Genomic DNA, 18,993 nt, shown 5'->3' with positions numbered 1-18,993 from the left:
TTTATGAATCTAATATTACTGGCTTTATTTTCTACTTTTTTCCTTACTAATATTTGACACATGCATACCTTTTCTGTAAAAATGGTGGTTTTGCATCCTTTGCCCATTTTTACTCATTGCCTTTGTTAAGCCTCACCAAATTGGAGAGATTAATTTATTTTCTTTTGTCTGTTGCTTAACTTTGCTTATTTCATCTTGCTCCAGAAGATAATTTGTTGTAATCAAAAGTATTTATCTTTTCCTCTTTGGCTTTTAGCATTTGACAATGTAAAAAGATCTTAACATCAAACTTTCTCCATCCATGCCAAAGTTTTTGTACTATTTTTCTTATGTTTACATTTAAACTAATTTCCACATTATATCATGTTGAGAGGTGAGATTGAATTGTGACTTACTTTATCCCCAAAGGGTTAACTGGTGGGAGCAACAATACTTGGAGATAACTCTAACCGGTCAAAACCCTAAGTCTCTGTTACATTCAGTTCATGAAAGCAGATTTTTACTGCTTTTCCATTGTTCAAAGTATTCAGACTTTATAATAACAATGATTTATAAGCGGAAAAGAAAGTGCTATATTTTGAGTATTCATGTTTTGATTAATACCATACATTTTAAACTGAATAACATTTTACTAATGCTATTAAATATAGGAAGTTTTCAACAAGAACATCAGATTTTTTTTTTTTTGTAAAAATATACTTCTGAGCTCCATCCTTAGAAAGCTAACTCTGCAGGCCTGAAGGAATTTTCATTAAGCAATATGAATGTTTCATATGTTTCTCAGGAAACAAATTATACCTTGAAAAGTTACAATTTTTGACAACAATCACTTTTAGAAATATTATTGAATTACTGACATACATGTAGCAGATTAGACCATTGGTAATTTCATGACATGAGATTAACACAATACTAGTTGAATTATGATGATTAATTAAATCAACATCTTCTATTTCTTTACCTCAGAAATTCTGATTCTATGTAGAATACCTGTCTAAAGAGATCATCTGTGTGATTTGGGTTTAAGGAACAGAATGATCTATGCCTTATGGCCAAGAGCAACTTCTATTTATTGACAGAACACACCTGTCAGTGCAAATGCAGGCCTGTGTTGGTTTTCTCCCTATTCTCAAAAAATGTAAGGATCTTTTCTACTAAGTTCACTTAAAAAATGAGACAAATTTGGCCAACATCTCATTTTGTGTTACTTTTGGACTAGGACACAAAGACCTTTAACATTTCTTTGAAAGAAATAAGTTGGAGCTTTCACATAATATATCTTTCAAAAATAAACAGCAAGGGCTGGGGATATGGCTCAAGCGATAGCGCGCTCGCCTGGTATGCGTGAGGCCCGGGTTCGATCCTCAGCACCACATACACAAAAAGATGTTGTGTCCGCCGAAAATTAAGCAATAAAAATAAATAAAAATTAAAAAAAATAAAATAAACAGCAAAAGTGAACAGACACAAAGTTTTCTAAGGCAGAAAGTATCTTCTTAGAACATTAGTTTAAAACATGGGCTTTAGTTAAAATATTTATTCTTTTCCTCCTTTGGGTTAAGTGGTAATAGAAATATTGTGAATCGGCCGTAGGTTTCTCAAGCATTATATTTTAAATGTCTAAAATCTTCTACAAAAACTAACATGACTTAGTTTCTTTCACATCTCACAATATAGAAGCTGAAGTATAATTTTATGTACTCTGAAAATAGCTGCCTTGTGACCATTGCCATTACAGACCTGCAAAGCCTAACTCTGGTTAGAGCAAATTCCAACAGCCAGTCAAGGAGGCCCTTGGGGAGCAGCATAAGCACACAAGGAGAGAGGAGAGAAGAAATGGTCATTTACATTGTTTCTAAGTGACAGCAAACAAATCCGAAGGAGGCATCCAACATACAGGTGTTGCGGGAACACTTTCTGAGTAATTAGGAATGGCACCTTAAAGTGTTAAAGGGGGAGTGTGACCCATTCTACACCAGCCATGACTGCTATAATTACATAATTAAGGGTAACAATTTTACATAAAGTACTGAAGTTCTGAATAGAAAATATAATTGCTAGCCAAGCATGGTGGAGCACTTCTGGAATCTCCCTGACTTTCTAGGCAGAGGCAGGAAAATTGTAAGTTCAATGCCAACCTTGGCAACTGAGTGAGACTCTATCTCAAAATAAAATATAAAAAGGGCTAAGGATGTGACTCAGTGGTTAAGTGTCCCTGGGTTCAATTCCCAGTACCAAAATAAGAAAAAAAAAGAAAGAGGAAATCAAGTTACTAAACATGAACTTCCAAGCGTTTGTATCTAACACCCTCTTTGTAGAGTGAGGATGGAATATGGGGACAAAGACATACTCAAAATGGAAGGAACACCACAGGGAAGCTTTATTACCACCCCGAGCATTTACACTAAGAGCTACCATTGGAATCATTTACAGAGCTGTTTAAAGGGATGTAAACATGATCCTGCAGATGATGGCAACGATAACAAAAGCCTAGGTGGGGGTCATCTATTTAGCTGCAGGGCCACTAGCAGGGATACTTCTCCAACTGTTCCACTTTCAAATGAGCAGCGGTGCCCTGTGGAGTTGCACTGTGATGTGCACCTGTGGGGAGATTAACAGTGCAGAGGGTTACTGATCAACATTCTTGGGCACATGCTTAGGACTGAGGCAGGCACATGAGAACCAGAAGCCACGTCAGCAGCACTGGGATCTGCGTGCTTCTGTCATGCTCTTCGGATCCAGTTTAATTATGCCCTCATCATTTTCTTCACTAGAAAAGCTTTGGTGGTTTGTGAGAATATTCTCCACAAGGAACCGGGCGGCTTCATCTATGTTTATGTTATCCTGTAATACAGAAGCAAAGAACAGAATCAGTGGTCTGGTCCATTCTTAGAGTAAAGCATTGAGTACTAAGGACAACTAGGGAAATTTGCCAGAGGGGGCACTGTAAGTATACCAGCTACCATTTTCTTTAGTAATAAAGTGCACATTAAGAGTTCAATGCCACTGAGTCATGTGTCTATGAAAAGAACCCTCTTCTTTTTAGCATGGACACCCTATTTGATGTTCCTGTTGTAACTTTTGTCATCGAGGCTCAATGTGCTACCTCAATGGTTGAAAATGTAAATATGATCCTACAGATGTTGGCAGCAACAACCAAAGCCAACCTAGGGGTCATCTATTCAGCTGCAGGGCGACTAGCAGGGATACCTCTCCACCTGTTCTACTTTCAAATGAGCAGCAGTGCCCTGTGGAGATGCACTGGGTTGACACATAGATGGAAGGCATTCAGATTAGAAAATCGGTGCCCTTGAATGCTGTGTTAGTCAGCTTTTTATTGCTGTGACTAACACCTGAAAAAAAAAAAAATCAACTTAAAGGAAGATTTATTTTGGCTCATGATTTCAGAGGTTTCTGTCCATGGTCAGCTGATTTCCATGACTTGGACCTGAGGAAAGGCAGAACACTATATGGCAGAAGGGTGTGGCAGAGGAGAGCTACTTACCTCATGGCAGCCAGGAAGCAGAAACGAGAAAGGAATATGATTCACCCTTCCAGGGGACAGCCCCAGTGACCTACTTTCTCCAATTATACCCCACTTCCTGGAGTTTCCACCACCTCCTGATAATCCATTCAAATTATGAATCAATCAATGGATTGATCCACTGATGTAGCTGAAGTTCCCATGATGCAATCACCTTCCTAAAAGCCCCACCTCTGAATACTGCTGCGTTGGGGACCAAGCTTTCTACATGTGAGACTTTGGGGGACATTCTAGATCCAAGCCATAACAAAGATGTAATTCAAATATTCAGTATATATTAAGAAGAAAACTGTGAAAGGGCTCAAACCACATAAAAAAAATGTACCACACTGCTCCTCCATCTGTGAGTACAGATTGCTACTTTCAGTTGTCATGCATAATGATGTTGTGAGTGTGATGTCCATTAAGGATATCCTAAGGAATTATTAGCTATCACAGCATTTGTGTGACTATTTTAGAAGTTATCAGAGAACACATAATAAGCAGCACATAGCAAATACTGTTCTTGCTTTATAAAATAAGTTCAGATTTTGCAAAATATCACAATAGTATGATTTACTGTATACTCTTCACTCATTCCTCAAAAGTTAACAGCTTAGATAAACCAGAGTACAACTTCTGAAATCAGGAAATGAGATAACATTATTGTGTCAACCTTAATCTATCAACCTTACTTAAATTCCACCAACTGTCTCAAGGCCTGTTTCTGACGCAGCTCCACAAGCTATATTCTGTTGCCACGTGTCCCTGGGCTCCTTTCATCTGGAATGGTTCCTCAGTGCCCTCTTGGAGACCACTAGCCAGAGAATACCCCTCATTCTGAGCCTGCCTGATGTTTCCTTATCATTCAAGTTTTACTTTCTCGGCAGGACTAAGACAGGAGCCTGTGTCCTTCTCAGACTATCAGGAGACACACAAATTAATGTCATGCTGCCAGGCTTGTTATCAACTAAGATGTTACCAGCTTTCCCCTTTGTACTCAGTAAGTGCAAATACGTAAGTACTCTGTTTCTCACCATGCTTTTCCTCACTGTTGTTAGATCTATTATTTCCTCCTTAAAACAATTATTATTACTGCAGGGTTTAACAGTTGACTTTTTAATTCCATCATTCCTTCTACATTTATTATTTGAGACTCCACTGTTAAGGAAAGGTTCTTCCTCAAGTATTTAACATTTATTTATGCATATTATGGATTATTTGCTTCAATTTTACTTTGTTGCTCTTACATGCAGGCTCCCATGTGTTTGTGACATGCCTCACATCTGGTGAATCCTTTTTTAGTTTCTGGAACCATAGAACATCTCAGGTACATCTTTACATGTCAGTTCCCCCAGCCATGGAGTCAATTATTTTTCCAGTCATCCTAAGTCTTTTAACTTTAAAACTATTCAAAAAAAAATTTCTGAGGACTAGGTAGGTTCACTAATATTACAGTGTCATTGCTTCCAACCCCTCTCAGCAGATAGAGCTAGTTAAACACACACACCCACACACACCTTTACTTTTCTGTTAATTTCTCTTTATAAATCTGTGTGTATATATGTATATGGAACTATACATATTTATATATGAAACATGTTTATATTGAAATCTCCAACTGAATTCAATACCATGAGATTCACTATTTGTATTCCCTTTCTCAGACCAGGGAAACCTGGAAGAGTTGTGCTATTTGTTTAGGTTTCTTTCATAGCATCAATAGTTCTTTAAAACTTTGTTCCCAAGATAAGAATTAACTTTAGCAGAAATATAGATCTTCAGATGTCCAATTGTTATCCAATCCACATCATATCCATCACATCAATAATTATAAAATTCTCTAGCTGCATTTGGTTATAATTCCCAAACAAATTTCTATATTTTAGTAAAATCAATCTCAAAGTTTAAAGTCAGAAAATGGTGGTGTTTTTCCATAAAAGGGAAAGGATGAAATTCACAAATTCAAATTGTCTTTTGGCTGTATTCCTATTAGAATGCTGACCACTGGAATCCAAGCAAAAATCAGATGGCTGGCTCTAAAGTATAACTATTAATGACACTTAGGCAATACTTGAAGCTTGACTCAAAATTTTTAACTTAAAATTCATGTTACTGTTTTACTTTCTGAAGATTCCTGGCTTATTACACAGGAAATTCTCTAAAAGCCATTTTTAATATATTTGTAGGGAAGCGTAGAACATACCTGACCCTTTTAACCAATTTTCCCCTCACCTATCCATGTAATTTCATTTGTAAATATAACAAAGCAAATTGCTTACACACTCTCAAATTATACATCACGTGACATCATCATTTATGACACCTTACATGTAGTTTCTGGGAGAAAATATCCACCTATTAGCTGAAATATTAAGCCAAATAAAACTTAAAGTGGAATTTTATCTGCAATATAGAAAAACTATACAACCAAATGATATGCTTGCATAAACATTTTCATGTACTGTTATGCTTTTTTTTTTCTTTTTAATGAAGCTAGAAAGTTAAGGCAATTCACTTAGCAGACAGAGCTGTAGCCCTGAAAAATTCTTTCTCTTTGGAATCCTTTCCTCTGGACACTTCATCCTTCCTGCCAGATGAGTGCTGATGCACCATCTCAGGACTTCATCTTTCTTGTGATGCAATTTTTCATTTGTGAAAAAAAGTCAGATGCATATTTATCTAAACAAGGAGTCTGCGGCATAGGTATGCACACTCCTGCATCCAGGAGACACTCTTTTTGTCCTGAGACTCCACCATCACTTAACATCCCAAGGTGACCCCTCAGTAGAGTCTTTCATCATTATGATCACCACTGACATCAAATTATCTTTCATTTAAAGGGAAGTTTCTAGTAAAACCAAAAGTAAACTAGCGTTCAGTCTCCAGAAGAGGGAGGTGATTTGGAGGAACAATGATACACACGCACACACATGCTTATACATAAAAGAAACCTACGGAGCACATTCTAAAAGCTGGAACTCTATTATGAACATCAAATTCAGGATTTGGTGCTTATCATCACAGGATTTTCACAAATATCATCATTATTCTATTTAACCCTCTTATAGAAACATCCGCTGCACCCAACCTTCCCCATATTTTGTACTTCTCATTTTCACCTTCCTTTTTTTATACACCTAGATGGTTAAGCTTTTGAAAATTCACTTTACTAGGTTTTCCCCTTCAAACAAACATTTCATCCAGCTCCCAACAATGGAAGACAAAAATTCTACTATACTATTCATGAAGAAGCTTGACATATACATTGACAGCTTCCTCTTGTTCCAATCTTTCCTACACAGTTAATCTAAAGCTTTTCAAACATCTTCTGAATAAATATGCTTGCTGACCGTTCAATGTCTTTGTTTATCCTCTATATGACATACACCTTCACCAGAGGCATGTCTCCACATTCTTTAAGCCTTTTGTAAAAGTCAAAAATTCTTGTAACTGACAATATACCTTATCTCTCACTCCAGTAGCATAAGAAGTATGTCCATTAAAAAAACCTCACAGAAAATGTCACTTGATTTGCTTGATTTACTCATTTTCATTTTAATGCAAATATTCGGCTGGCCTTTGACTCACTTCCCCATTATCCAGTTTTTAAGCATTCCTGATACAGAATGGGGAAAGCTATAATATACCCACGTGTTGCTTTTTCTGGCCTCTGAAAACCCTTCACAGAAATCCATCTAAATATTTAACAGTTACGGCTCAAACTGAGAAGGTAAGCAGAAGGGCAGATTCATCCAGAGCAGATCTCACCTTGGCAGAGGTTTCAAACCAGCCAGTGAAGCCATGGTCTTTGCAGAACTGGTCCATCTGGAGAGGACTCTGGGCAGCATCCCTCTTCTGGTCACACTTGTTAGCTAAGAGGACTGCAGGAATAGGGCTGCCACTGGGAAGATGAACTTTACTATCCAGATCATTTTTCCACTTTAAGACTGCCTCAAAAGTGGAGCCTCTGGATATATCAAAGACTACAAAAGCACCAACAGCTTCCTTGTAATACACTCGGGTCATGTTGCCAAATCGCTCCTGCCCTAGAAATAGATATAAAAATAGAGTAAACACTCTTAATTCTTAAGAGTCATACTTAGGTCTGACCCCATGCCCAAATAATAATACTGTCAGCAAATACCTCCCATTCCAGAGCAACATAAACCAGTGAGATTAAGGTCATCCATACAGAATCAGGACCTGCAAAGCAGAAGAGGCTGGCAATTTGCTTGAACACATCATTAACTAGTTTTGTGTTCTGTGTGTGTATAACACATATGTGATGAATTCAACATGACAATACTGAAGGCTACAAAGTTGGTCATTTCTTCATTCTCTCCTTTTAGTCTAAGAGAGGATAAACAATTGAGGAAAACAGAAAGCTTGAAGTGGAGGCAGAGACAAGAATAGCAGAAAATTGAGTTTGCAGGAAGGAGATAAGGGCAGTGGTCAAATGCTGGTCAGAATGATTAGAACTAGACAGGAGATTAAGTAGCTCATGCTCTCATCTTTCCTTCACATCTCGAGGCTAAACCCTCTTCTGAGTCAACAGGCAAAATTGAGCTCCTAGAGGATGCAGACACATGAGAACCTACAGTTTCAGAACAAGAAGTGGCAATTGGTTGTGATTATAAGCAGGATAAATTGCAGAGTTCTTCAAATCTCATTGACATTTGAAAATATTTCAACTTATGGTAAGCACTCTGGATAAATTATGTTCCTTCCTATATTTTTGTTCATGCATCACGCAGGATTATTACAAAGCATTGTCTCACAATCTGTGACCACACTAACCTTTCACATAGCAAGGCGCTTATCTTCAACTGACAGGTAAAAAGACAGACAAAATTATAATACCAACTAATGCAGGTCTTCTGACTCCTCAAGCCTCTAGGTTAAGATTCTCAACTATCTTGTAGCTACTTTTGACTTGTTTCAGGTGTCAAATTACTGACTAGGCTGGGAGGCAGTTAATAGAAATCAATGTGAGTCTAAGATTTATAACTCCTGAATCTATGATAGGATATTTTCCTGTTAAAACACATGATGATAAACAAGCTTTATCTGTCTTTTATTGATGCAATTTTAATCTACACTTTATTCCCACAAATGAAAAGCTACCTTAAATTACAAAATTCTTTCTCCTCCAAACACCACAGTGCATCATACAATGTTATATATTGCTTTATAGAATAGGGAAGAAGAATATGACAACTGTCAAGCTATCTGAATACATTTATAGTTCACTTGCTTTGTGGAAACTCCTCACATGGGTGTATCTAAAGTAGTATTACTATAGTCCAAAGGTCAGAATTTTATTCTGACAAATGGACACATATAAAACCCTGATATTATAATTCATAGTTTATTGGTAAGATAAATCACATCAGCCAGCTATAGAGTTCATTTAATCAAAAGGCTAATATTTATAAAAAGTTAACATTGCACCATTTTCTGTAAACATACATATAATAATCATAGAGGGCATGCCAACCCAGGATATTTCAAATATTCAAAGTCAAAATCACTGTTCTTCAGAAAAACTACATATAGGTGCATTAAAATGGTTCAGACTTCAATTTCTACTGAAGATAAGTATCACCAGCCACTTCCATTTTTAGGCATTTTAATTATTGAACATGAAAGGACAGGAAGAGTAACTGCAAGAAGAATCATGGCAAGAATCGTGGCATCATTAAGATAGATTAAGAAACATCAAAGGATTAAGATTTCAAGATATTTACATAGTTATAAGAAGTTACTTCTTTGGACTATCCTTTTAATCTAGCAAAGAGGATAGGGTGGCAAATGAGTAAAAGAAAAGTATAAACATCCAGATGTTACAAAGAACGACTAAGCTTTGGTGACTACTGCTTTTTTTAGTGAAACACCTATAAATCTCAAGTAATTCCTTTTATTAATCACACTAAATGATGTTAAAATTTATTCATATAAACTTTCTGATAAATGTTAATCAATTTTCTTTAGATCCCAAGGTGAGGATTTAAATCTCCCTGACATCCCTCATATCAGCTGCTTTGTCTTAACAACTACACTATGTCAAATCGAAAAAGTGTCAATTAAGCAAATGAAAAGTAACTAGGAGATTAAAAAAAATCTGAAAAAGATTTGTACTTGGAGTAAGTACATTTAAAAACTCTCAAGAATTCCACAGAAGAAGGTGAAAACTCAATAAATAATCGAAAGAAGGGAACACACACTTTACCAAAATGCAGGCAATTTCTGCCATGCTGAATGTCCTGGGTTGAGTCCCGGTGAAGTCTTGTGACAGGAGAGGCTGGGTAGTGGAGGAAGTCTATGTTTATGAAACACACTCATGAATTTTGCTGCATTAGGGTGCACATGTGCAAAGTTAAAGCTTGCTTAATCAGAACCTTGGGGAGCATCTTCATAATAGGTTTGTTGAATGAGCTCAGGTTAGTTTAGGAAGATATCTAACCAATAACATCTTCTTTGAGCAGTACTGGAATGGTCATGACTAACAATAACAGGGAGGCACCCCAAATTATCTAGTCTGACCTCTCTTATTTTATAGATGAGAGAATAAATTCCCAGGAGAAGAAATTACCTGAATTTACTGGATTGATTTGTCATCTACTATGCTGTCTAATCTGAGTCAGATGTTTGCTGCAGTAGGCATTTCTGCATGTGGCCTGTGTGTCCACAGACCCTCTGCAGTGTGAGCATTTAAGAATGACTTGCTTAAGGATGGCACAGTGCTACTACAGAAGTCATATCTCCTTCTGTATGTCATGCTGGGCTTCACCCACAGAAGCAAAGGAATGACCTCCTCTTGCAGAGTGCATTAGTCACTAATATTAGGGACATTATTGTCATCCACGTGCTGTTGGAGTACTGACAGCACATTCCTAGTGACTGTCATAATGTCTTGACCTGTGAACAGTGTGCTGCTGCCTTCTTTGGAGGAAGGAATTGTGATTATAACTGGACATCTTAGCACAAAAAAGAGGAGAAACAGAGCACAGTGCTAGTCCACAGGCGCAAAAGATACTTAAATATTCACACAACCTATTCTACACGTGTTGGCAATAATTGAAATGTTTACCTAATAATCAGAGATACTCAATAAGAATGGCACTAAGAAGAGCATCAGAGCCAGGCACAGGGGCACATGTCTGTAATCCCAGCAGCTCAGGAGGCTGAGGCAGGAAGACTGTGAGTTCAAAGCCAGCCTCAGCAAAAGTGAAGCACTAAGCAATTCAGTGAAACCTTGTCTCTAAATAAAACAAAAAACAGGGTTTGAAATGTGGCTCAGTGGTTGAGTGCCCCTGAGTTCAATCCCTGTTAACCCCCGACCAAAAAAGAACATCAGTGTAGGGATGTAGCTTAGTGGTAGAGTGCTCACCTAGCATGCACTAAACCTTGGGTTGGATCTCCAGCACAGAAAACAAAACAAAACAATAACAATCTAAAAAACAAAAATAAATAGAACATCATCAAAAAAAAAAAAGAAATCAAGACCCTGTCTCAAAATAAAAAAATAAAAATAACTGGGAACATAGCTTAGTGGTAAACCATCCCTAGGTTCAAAGTACAGTAACTAACAAAAGAAGAACTTAAAGACAACAAAATTAGTGTTTCCAAGAATATGTATTCCCATTAAGTTAAAGACAATATACAAAACTATTTGCTTTATCTCCATCAAAGCTAATAAAAATCCTAAAAATGAAAGTATTTCCCTCCAGATATGATAAGAAAAATATTGAATTCTTCTGTTATCAGAAAAACAAGTTAGAGATATTTTCTCTAGGGATTTTCATCACTGGTTTTGTTTAGATATTTAATATCTGTCTCTAAATTTTATATTCATGCTCCCATATGATTAGGTAAATGTATGAAGTTGGAGAATATAATGCTAAGTGAAGTAAGCCAATCCCCAAAAACCAAAGGCCAAATGTTTTCTTTGATATGAAAATGCTGACTCATAATGGCGATGGGCAGGGGGCATGGGAGGAATATAGGAACTTTAGATAGGACAAAGGGGAGGGAGGGGAAAGGAGGGGGTGAAGGGGTAGGAATGATGGTGGAATGAGTTAGATATCATTACTCTAAGTACCTGTATAAAGACACGAATGGTGTGGAAATACTTTGTGTACAATCAATGATTTCAAAAATTGTGCTCCATATGTAAAGTATGAAATGAACTGCATTCTGCCATCATGTATAACAAATTAGAATAAATAAATAATTTAATTAAAAAGTTTCTATTAATGTTAGTTGAAATTCAAAATATAAATCCCATAACCCAAACCCAATCAAAATGCTAGGATAAGGGGATGGCTAGCTAGTTTTCCAACTACAAACACTTACCTTTTCCCATCCACTGAGGATTACCAAGCTACACATTACTACTCAAAGTGTTTCACTGAAAATGTATAGTTCCTAGTTAATAAATGGAAAGTTATTCAAAGAAAATCCCTAAATCTCATTGTGCATTTCTGGAATGAAGTATTTACAATAAGCTACCACCTCTAGCCATTGGTTATAAATGAATAATTATCCAAATCAAAATCACTTACTGATTGGTGTCCAAACTCATAATAGCCTTTTCCTTATGAGACACATTTAGTCCACAGGAGCAAAATTATCCTGTCTCTGTCCTGAAAGTCCCTCTTGTATCCATATACCAGCCTTAACCAGAAACTCCTGATGGCTATGCAGGATGAGGATGTGATGCCACTTCTGGGAGTTGCTATGAATCTGAGAAAGGTACTGATAGGTCACGGAGAGAATGTGAGGGAGTATTGGCAGCAGGGAGCTTGTCTGGTAAGTGCAGAACTGGAGCATCTCAAGAAGATGGGCAAGATGTAAAGGGGAAGCAAAACCAAAGGCAGAACAATGCTTCTTAATTGCAGTAAAGATCAGACTTGCCCAGGGTGCTCGGCAGATTGCAGTTTTCTAGACTCCAGGAATTCTGATTTGATAGTCATGAAGGATTGCTAGTTGCCTATCCCAACTTCCCGTCACAGAATTTTATCTGGGGAGACCATGTCCATTTGATCAGACTACAGAGGCAAAGGACATAGTCTAACGATAGTCCAATGGTGAAAAGCTTGCCTTTGTCCATGAAGACTTGGTGGTGCTGCTCCCAGTCCCGGAATTCCCAACCATAGACTTATGTATGAAAGAAGTAGCTCCTCTCCTGCTGAACCATCATGCACAGGCATGTTTATCAGATTAAGTCAAATCTGTTGACATGGTAGATGCTTAAAAATCTGCATCTTAAGCACCTCAAATGATTCTGATGGAAGAGGTACCATATAATCACACTAAGAACACTTAAACTCTTGGAATAATTTTAAGAAAGAACCAAAAACCACTGTAGAAGATGCTAAGAAAAAAATGTGTGGAGAGAAGTGTGTGGAAGTAATGGGAAAGAAGATAATGTAGATCAACTGTCAGAAAAATCAACAGAAGTTCTGAATGAAATCTTCGCAATCCAGTTATTTTTCTGTGGTTGTCTCTCTCAAAAGAGTGAAGACCCATGCTTAGCTAACTTGAGCATAAAATGCAAAAGGCGTTTGAAAATGCAACTGAAAGGATGCTAAAGCACCTTTCCTTGGTCCTCTGTCTCACCCTCCAGAAATTTCCTTGCATTTATATGAATACATTATTCTCACCATTCAGAAAAGATCTTGTAACAGAATGTGAAATTGCCTACTTAGCCTGCTCTCCATAACCTAAGTATTGATTAAGTGTGAAGTGCTCACCATTTTAAGATTATGCTATTCCTGAGCTATAAGCCTAAGGTCTTCAAATTTTCTTTCTTCACAAGAGCATTTCTTCTTTCTATCTACTTCAGTATGTGCCAACAATATGTAATAATTTTTAATTTTCTATATTTTATGATGCTTTGACATCTTAAGGCCTTGCAGGCCTGGGGAGGTACTGCCCCTACCAGAATTTACTCATGTGTACAGATTGCAAACTACATGACTGCAAGCACACCTTTCATATGCAAACCAACCAATCCTAAATATATAAGTCCCCATCAGTCTTCACTTAGCAGGCTCCTGTAGACTAGGACATTATTTCCCTGCCCTAAATCACCCCAGGGACAGGTTTCAGACAAGGAGTCTATCAGAACATCTCAGAGACCATTGAAATTACTCAAATTATCCAATCACAAACTTGCTTAGCTTATAAATCCTTGCTCAGATTCCACATACTCTTTCTACCCGGGCAATGGTCCCTGGTACTTCTTCCTGTGGCCCTGTATTGCATAGTATGACTCCTCATCTATGGAACTGTGTCAATAACCAAATACTTTCAATGTCAATTGGCTCCTGGTCTTTGGCCTCATCATACAGAAATAAAATAAAATTCTGGGTACATTATAAAACAGAATGAGTATTATAGAAAATTCCATGTATAAAGTTTATCCTGAAATACATTTTAAAATAATACTCCAGCCCTGGAATAATAATACATGGCTTACAGGTTAGAAAACATCTATAATTACTGCCTTGCTTTTCCACAGTGTGTGCTACAACCATATACCAATAATACAACTTTGTTACATGGCAGAAGAGTGCATGGTTTAGAAATAGCTTTTCACAATATACAGAAAATGATGCAGCCAATCCAAAACTATCTACTTAAGAATTTCTAGTCTCATAAGTAGAGAAGTATAATAACTAAATTCCAAATTAAAAACAGGAGGAGATAGTGATTATTGCAATGAGTTATATGCTCCCATTTAGTGGTAATCAGACTGTTGAAAATATAAAAGAATTTTACTATTGATCTTACTAGTGAACCCAAACCTCCTATACTATCAAGTTTATTGTATTCCTATCTCAGAATCATGAAGTCTGTCTCTATATCATTTTTACCTGTATCTTCTTGTTCAAGTTAGTATACTTCTCTGTTTATACTCTGGGGCATCTAGAGCCTATAATGCAGTTCAGAAGAGAGACATTGCAGGCAAATATCTGGGAATAAATGAAGTTTTAGAACTTCCTATCAGCATTCCACTGTCTCTATTAACCTGAGTATCTTTCAACATAAAGGGCTGACTGAGGCTACTGAGAATGGCAACATATTCAGAAGGGAAAGGCCACAAGCATATCATTACCAGGAGAATGAACAGTTCTACAATGAACAGTTATATACAACTACGCTGCTATACTGATAAACTATCTGTCTGGGCAATTGTGAATGACAACCCAGACTGTGGACACAAAGGTGTCTCAGAACTTGGAAACTGATAAAGATTTCAACATGTCAAGTGGAACAGCAGGCTTTTTTTTTTTTTTTTTTTTTTTGTAATTAAGCACAATAATTGAGCCTCAATAAGGCTCGGATGGCAAGATTGTACAAGAGTCTGATCACTCATATGTAATTTAGCTTGAAAAGAGCCTTTTAGATGAGTGTATGTCATCAGGCACCAATAAGCACCAGGAAAATTACTGTAGTATCTCTGTGAGACAGAGATTAGAAATAACTACCTAGACTAATTCTCCCAAACACTGACTCTTCATATTTAGAAAATTACTGAACGTTAATATCCCAGACTGATAGCTTAAAGGTCAGGAAAGCATCCAAGGTAGTATTTCAGATTCTTTCTCATGAAGGTTTAATGGAAAGTTATGAAAAAGGGTAAGAAATTACTAGGTATTACAATTGGCAAAGTAAAGATGGATGAAGGCAATCAGGATCAACATTCTGCTTTAGGATTGGAACTGAAATGAGGGAAAATGAATTTAAATATGGCTTTATAGTGTTATATAATTTATAATGTCTTCTAAGCATGCATTTTGTGTTTGGGTAAAAATTATTACATGAACTTCAGAGTAGACTATTCCCAATTTGTCCTTGGTCCAAAGAAAGGTTGCAAATCACTTCAATCAATACATCAAATTTAAAGTATAAATGGGCAAACCTATTTTAGGATTTAAATCTGCCTGGAAAATTCCATAGTTGCTAGTAGCAAGTCTTACAAATCACAGTTACCCAAATATTATTTATCTACACTAAGCTTTGAAAGGAGTATCAAGGATATCTCTTAATACATCTGAATTTAGTGTGCATTTATTCAGCTCTCTTTAAAATATAATTAAAAATCTTAATATTAGTATATTTGCTCTGTATTAGCAGCAGTCTTAAAGTAGGTATGAACTTAAGCGGCAGCAATTTGTCTTATACAAAAATAGTATTAAACTACATCTTTATTTTAAAACATGGCTTTAAAATGCCATGAAAAAAATATTCATTAAGTTTTACAATTGAAAAGTTCTATGGTTCTTAATTTGAAAAGTTTAACTAAATCTGACTGGCTACATTTATAGAAACCATTCAACAATTCTTGCTTATTATATTTGCCAAAGCTTTCCAGGACACATACTATTGGCATAACTACTTTATGCCCATACCCAATTTGAAAGCCTCCAAAGTAAGAATAATAATAAAAAGAAACTAGTAATAACACCAACCCTTACGTTAGTCATATCAAGTGGCTGACTCCACCTCTTGTTTTGCAATCAAGGAATATTCCTATTCTTTGAGAATCTAATATGATCCAACTTTGTATTAATGCATAAGGCAAGTATGTTTAGCCTTGGGGGAAATTTTTGGAGTGGCCTTCATTACATCATTTCTACTAAATTCAAATGGCACAAGCTAAGGTTCTAGTTACTCAAATATTCAAACCAAACACAATTAATGATATAGCTCTCCAAACTTTAGCCCAAATCTGTTATTGTCTCTCAATATCCTTATATTAGGACCCCCTCTCTGAATATTTTACTTGGAAGAAGAACCTAATAATTTCTAATTACCTTATAATTTCGCCTCTAATTTTATTAATTGCTGACGGGTACTTGCTGAACGGTACAACAGTTCCTGTTGAAACAACAGTAGCTTTACAACCAGAAATCCCTTTTAGAGATCGTAAAATGCTGCTTTTCCTCCCTGGCAAAGTTTGAGCTTTGGATTTAGGCAAATTGCAAGGATATCCCATTATGGCAAGTGTGATAAAAAATAGACAGGTCTCCTTCCTGGCTATGTTGGTCTGTTCAAGGACAAAAAGGGAAGAGGTGATACCCAAAAAGAAAAACTCTTGTTTTCTTAAGTCAACAATAGAAGCATTTTTACCTTGAAGCTTAAAAGCACATGTCATAAAAAAAAAAAAAAATCTTGTTATTCATACTCTTGGCTTTTAGTAGGCCTCAAACATAATTTAGTATCTAAATACTGTACTAATTTACATAAAGAATGAGACAAGTCAACTGCCCTTCTAGACAGAGGATTAAAATCATGTTTGTGGAAAAGCTACACTGAGGATTGCTGGATGATGACTGTCACATGGTACGGCAACCTTTAAAATCCATGGCTTTGTCAAGAAGCAGTATAATGTTCACTTATGCTCTGGGCAACAGCAGGAAGTGTTTCGAAAGAACCTCTGGCTTCAAAAGATGACTTTTCAAACGTTCTTTTAGTTTCTGGTAGAAAAAGAAGGAACAGTGCCCAAAGCGCTCTTTCCCTGAGGATTTGATATGTGTTCTGTTATCTGAGATATAGAAATCTGCTCTTTAAGAAAATGAGTATAAAGTTAATAATTCTTCAGTACTTCCTTATATGTAAGGGGCTATAAAAGAGCACTTGGCAGACAGTAGCTTTGTGTTCCTCCCACTGTGCCCCCAGTTCATGTCCTTGATGGACTTTAGGGAAAGGGTCTGTAGGAAGGATGCTCTAAGGTGCCCTCTAACCCTAACCATGCTCCCATTCAATCAAATGCTCCATGGTTGACTGAACCTCTGCAATGAATGAACAAGATATACTTTGGTACCATTTCAGTAATTAAAATTTCCAGTAGTTTCTCTCTGTTTTAGATACCCACATTCCACCCACCACAGTAGCCAAAGTACAGTTGTTCATAAATGCAATAAGAGGAATGTATAGTTCCTCAAAGAGAAAAAATCTTATATTATTCTCTTTGCCAGAGAAACAGTATAATATTTATGGAATGGGGAGGAGAAGGCCAGGGGTAGAAGCAGGTGTTGGTTTGGGGAGGGAAATGGGAGGACAAAGTTTCAGGGAAACTTTCCCAGGTCTTCACCTGGGTGACCCAGCCTAGAGCAAGCTATTTGAGGAATGGAGTTTCCCTCACAAAGGCTGGGCTCAGATCCAAGCTTTTCTTGTCCATGGCTTGTTATTAGTCAGTTAAAACTTCTGGAATAGTCTTCCTGACTTCCTAATCTTGTCAGGAGAGAGAAAACCCTCCCCAAACTAGGACAGATCCAAGATGGGTGATAAATAACTGGCTGAAAGGAGCCAGGCTTTTAGTTGGGATTGTGCCCCTAACTGGCACATCTTTCAGTCACTCTGAACTTCAGTGACAGTTGAAGGAGGGGAGCTGGCGGCCCCCCCAAACAGCCTTTCTAAGAACCCTGTCTCCCCTTCACGGGAACCCTCACTCCAACATTTCCCGACATATTATGATCTTGTCATTCTTCAGAGTTAAAACTTCTGGAACAGCTCTTGTGGCTGGTCAGGCCAGAGAGCCCTGGGGAGCAGGTAGGGCCCTCCTTTCCGACTCTTGGCAGTCCAGGGAGCTTCCCACCAACCTAGCAGGGCATCCACGCTGGGCGGTTGCTTATGCACTGCGCTGTCCTGCCTTGAAAGGCCTGCACTGCTGCCCACTCTGCTCCCCTCGAGGGTTCCCCGACCCCAACCCACGGCATTTTCCCACTTCACTTGAACTCTTTCTTCTAAAAGTACACAGGCAGAGAGTTCAGGGCGGAGGGAGGGAAAGCCAGGGGCCAGGGGCGGAGTCGCGGGGTGCCCCGCTGGGACTCGGGAAGCGGGTGCCCTGCTTACCCGCGATGTCCCACAGCTGCAGGCGCACCAGTGTCCTGCTGTCCCAGTTGAGGACTTTGAGGGCGAAGTCCACGCCGATGGTGGCCCGGTAGTGCTGGGAGAAGAGCTGGTGGACATAACGCTTGATGATGCTGGTCTTGCCCACGCCGAGCTCGCCGATGACCAGCACCTTGAAGAGGTGCTCGCGGGTCTCCGGCGCCGCGGCCGCTGCGGCCGCCCCGGAATCCCCTGCTCCCCCGCCCGCCATGGGCGCCGCGGCTCGGGCTGCTCTGGGCTCCACGCGGCTCCCCCGCCGCGCCCTCGGGGCCGCCCGGACGCGGCCACGGAAACTCCTCCGAGGCCGGCCGCCGGCCCGCCCTCCGCGCTCCGCCGCCTCGTCCGGCCGGTCACAGGACCCGGAACCCGCCGCACTCGCGACCGGGCGGGTCGGGGGCGGGCCGGGGGCCGGCCCGGGGAGGACACGCGAGAGGCCGCTCCCGTCGCGCCCTCGCCCGCGCCGGCCAGGCCCGTCCGCCGCCGCAGACTCCCTCCCCCAATGCCCGCCGCCCGCTGGGAGGCCGGGCTGCCCCCTGGTGGGCCCCGCGGGCGCCGACGCAGAGCCC

General features: G+C 38.7%; 1 protein-coding gene across 1 annotated transcript; it reads right to left on the bottom strand.

The window, feature by feature from the left end:
• Positions 1–2,356: 2,356 nt before the first annotated feature.
• Positions 2,357–18,728, bottom strand: Rab32 (RAB32, member RAS oncogene family). The gene is made up of 3 exons (XM_046427402.2): positions 18,392–18,728; positions 7,295–7,572; positions 2,357–2,844 (listed from the first exon to the last, which is right to left on the bottom strand). Exons 1-3 carry the CDS (start codon positions 18,636–18,638, stop codon positions 2,695–2,697), a joined length of 675 nt encoding a protein of 224 aa, XP_046283358.1. The 5' UTR covers positions 18,639–18,728; the 3' UTR covers positions 2,357–2,694.
• Positions 18,729–18,993: the final 265 nt, after the last annotated feature.

This window comes from Marmota monax, unplaced genomic scaffold (genome assembly GCF_021218885.2).
Source record: "Marmota monax isolate L192 unplaced genomic scaffold, Marmota_monax_Labrador192_F-V1.1 WCK01_AAM20220418_F8-fsc00114, whole genome shotgun sequence".
NCBI classification, from domain to species: domain Eukaryota; kingdom Metazoa; phylum Chordata; class Mammalia; order Rodentia; family Sciuridae; genus Marmota; species Marmota monax.
Note: the sequence above shows the minus strand (reverse complement) of the source record. Positions and strands in the feature narration are given on the sequence as shown.

Excerpts from the sequence above, each read along its gene's own strand:
- Rab32 (XM_046427402.2), bottom strand. The coding sequence starts at position 18,638 with ATGGCGGGCGGGGGAGCAGGGGATTCCGGGGCGGCCGCAGCGGCCGCG. Across the intron at positions 7,573-18,391 it reads GCAGCTGTGGGACATCGCGG|GGCAGGAGCGATTTGGCAAC; the intron begins GTAAGCAGGGCA and ends ATCTATTTCTAG. Across the intron at positions 2,845-7,294 it reads GGTTTGAAACCTCTGCCAAG|GATAACATAAACATAGATGA; the intron begins GTGAGATCTGCT and ends TCTGTATTACAG.